The 2,500-nt window shown below is 37.1% G+C and overlaps 1 protein-coding gene and 1 pseudogene across 1 annotated transcript in view; both read left to right on the top strand.

Annotated features, from left to right (window-relative positions):
• The window catches only part of LOC137975897 (ATP-dependent DNA helicase RecQ-like), a 404,352-nt pseudogene that overhangs the window by 255,064 nt on the left and 146,788 nt on the right, over nucleotides 1-2,500 (top strand).
• The window catches only part of LOC137975891 (WASH complex subunit 5-like), a 44,714-nt gene that overhangs the window by 11,737 nt on the left and 30,477 nt on the right, over nucleotides 1-2,500 (top strand). The window contains exons 7-8 of the mRNA XM_068823102.1: nucleotides 48-200; nucleotides 1,689-1,802. Of these exons, the coding sequence (XP_068679203.1) occupies nucleotides 48-200; nucleotides 1,689-1,802 (267 nt within the window). The remainder of the gene's footprint in view (nucleotides 1-47; nucleotides 201-1,688; nucleotides 1,803-2,500) is intronic.

The following is a 2,500-nucleotide window of genomic DNA, read 5'->3' as shown; positions in this document are numbered from 1 at the left end:
TCCATCATGATGGTATCATTTATTTGATGTTCCTTTGTATTTTTCAGATCTCAGCTTACCCATTACCTGAACACCGTAGTACAGCTCTGGCAACCCAAGCATCAATGTTGTACGTCATCTTGTTTTTTGCACCAGATATTCTGCAGAATCAGCAAGCCAAAATGAGAGAGATTGTGGACAAGCACTTCCCGGATAACTGGGTAAGGGTCTATTCTGCAGTGAAAGGTGTCTATACAGTAGGGTTTGTAATAGTACGCTTGTCTTACAAATTGTGTTTTTGTCCTCCTTTCTCTCTTTTGCTGGATTCTTTAGTCCTACATGTACATGTATAGTTATTACTGTTTCTTGTCCAAGAGGTCGGGTATGATTTTTGAGATTTGGTTGTTGCAGATTGACACTATTCCATTGTCTCCCTAATGTCTCAGTCTTTTCTTAGTGTGTTGTTTTCCAATGTTTTAGCCTTTTTAGCTAAGCTATTTCTAATTGCCAACGAGTCAGCTGAGCAAAGCTTTAATAGAGCCGAAGTGCGCGAGTGTTATGTACTGTATATGCAGAAAAAATCTTGAGTGCTCCAGAGAAACTGAAATGTCAGATAAGGTAAGGGAGCAAGAGGCTGCTTATCATGTGACTTCAAGAACAAATGAAAGCATGTGCTTTTATGTGTGATGTCATTAGACAAACTGGCATGACACGACATCAGGTGACATCGTTCATGTGAATATTTATGATTGAGTAGAGACACGTTTTCCCATTTCTCTGACCATTGACGTGTACACTTATTTTGAGTGTACACATGTATTTTTGAACCAGCGTGTTCTATATTGAGTGGACGGGCTCAAGGCTGAACCAGCGTATGTGTTCTTATTGGCCGCTGTTGTCAATTTTGGCCCATGTGAGCAGTTTCTTTCGTTCTGTGACAATTGAGTTGTGAACAATTTAATTTAATTTTCAAAGACAATAATTTGTCTGTAAAGCACACAATTAAACGACCAATTTGACATTATAATTCATGACTGTATCAGTATCTTGCAAAATAGAATTTCTACAAGTGCATGAAACAACTTTCATGTGTCATGCAAAAGAGTTTGATTCCCCATCGATGTTTCACACTGAAAACGCTTTGGTGATTTTGTACATGGCATTGATTTTATCCAACTTAACAGCAGTACTTTCAATATTATTGCAAAACATACTCAGTTGTCAACAAAAACGTTTACATTGTTTGAGATGAACAAATTGTGCAAGGATTTTACTTACATTTCTATTGTTGTGTTATCGTTAACTAAGACATTAGTTGAGTTGCAGTACTTTGAAATAAAAGATTACAACTTCTGTTGGGTTCCAAAAATGGCACTGTGATACAAATCTGCAAACTATGTATTACATGTATATTGACTGTCTCTAATTGGCACTTCGCGATAGCTACTACCAGTTTTGTACTTGCTTATTGAACTTTCGCTGAATACTTTCAAAAAGTTTCAAATGTCTTCATCTTTTCCAAGTATGATTTTTAATGATTTTGTTTCAAGATTTTATCAATAAAAAGTTTAAAGATTCTTTTAAGCAGAAATACTGTACCAAAGGATTGTACATGTACATTCCATGTAATTCAGTAACTGTAAACATACATGAACATTATAAACACGAATGAATGAATTACTAGCAAGTACATGTGGTTGTTTTGGTAGGTGATCAGTGTTTACATGGGGAATGTTGTCAATTTAGTTGAGGCTTGGGATCCCTACAAAGCTGCAAAAACAGCCCTGAACAATACTTTGGATCCTGCCAATGTCAAAACTTTGGTAAGATATGGGTATATAAGAATTGTTATTACAACAGTAATCTTCATCTTTAGAGTCACAATGCATACAGTTAATTTTAGACTACACTATTTTGTCTCTGTTCATATAAAGCTGTAGTCATGTTTCAGGGGTTATACTTTACTGGTAACACATGGATGGATCATCTTAAAAGACCTGTGCACTACATTCTGGGAGTCAGGCTGGTGTACTTAGTGGCAGTTAAACCTACCTCCTACAGTACATGTGTTGTAGTACAATTTGTTCCTTTGGTACAATTTTTTCTGAACTGGTACAGAATATATTGAACTGGTACAATTTTAATTGTACTGGTTTATTTTTATCAACTGTCTAAAAAAGGGATTTTCCTTTTTTTGGGGTGTAGGTAAAAAAGAGGGGTGTGGCTTTTAGGGGGTCTAAAAAAGAATACGTTATTTCTTTCTTTTCTTCTACTTTCCTCCCCCTCCCTCATCTTCTCCATCACCTCTATCCAACCCCCCATTCTTTCACAGTTCTACCCCCCTTATTTTCCAGGTGGCCCCCCTCCTGGCATTCCCTTATGCCCACTCCCTCTTTGACAGACTTCACACAGTATACTCAAGACTTTCCTTTTTACTCACCCGAACTTGAACTTGAACTCCCTACCTCTGGATCTGTTGTCCACTCTCTTATCCACTTGACCACACAAGCAGATCATACAA

The sequence above is a fragment of the Montipora foliosa genome, chromosome 11 (assembly GCF_036669935.1).
Source record: "Montipora foliosa isolate CH-2021 chromosome 11, ASM3666993v2, whole genome shotgun sequence".
NCBI lineage: Eukaryota > Metazoa > Cnidaria > Anthozoa > Scleractinia > Acroporidae > Montipora > Montipora foliosa.
Note: the sequence above shows the minus strand (reverse complement) of the source record. Positions and strands in the feature narration are given on the sequence as shown.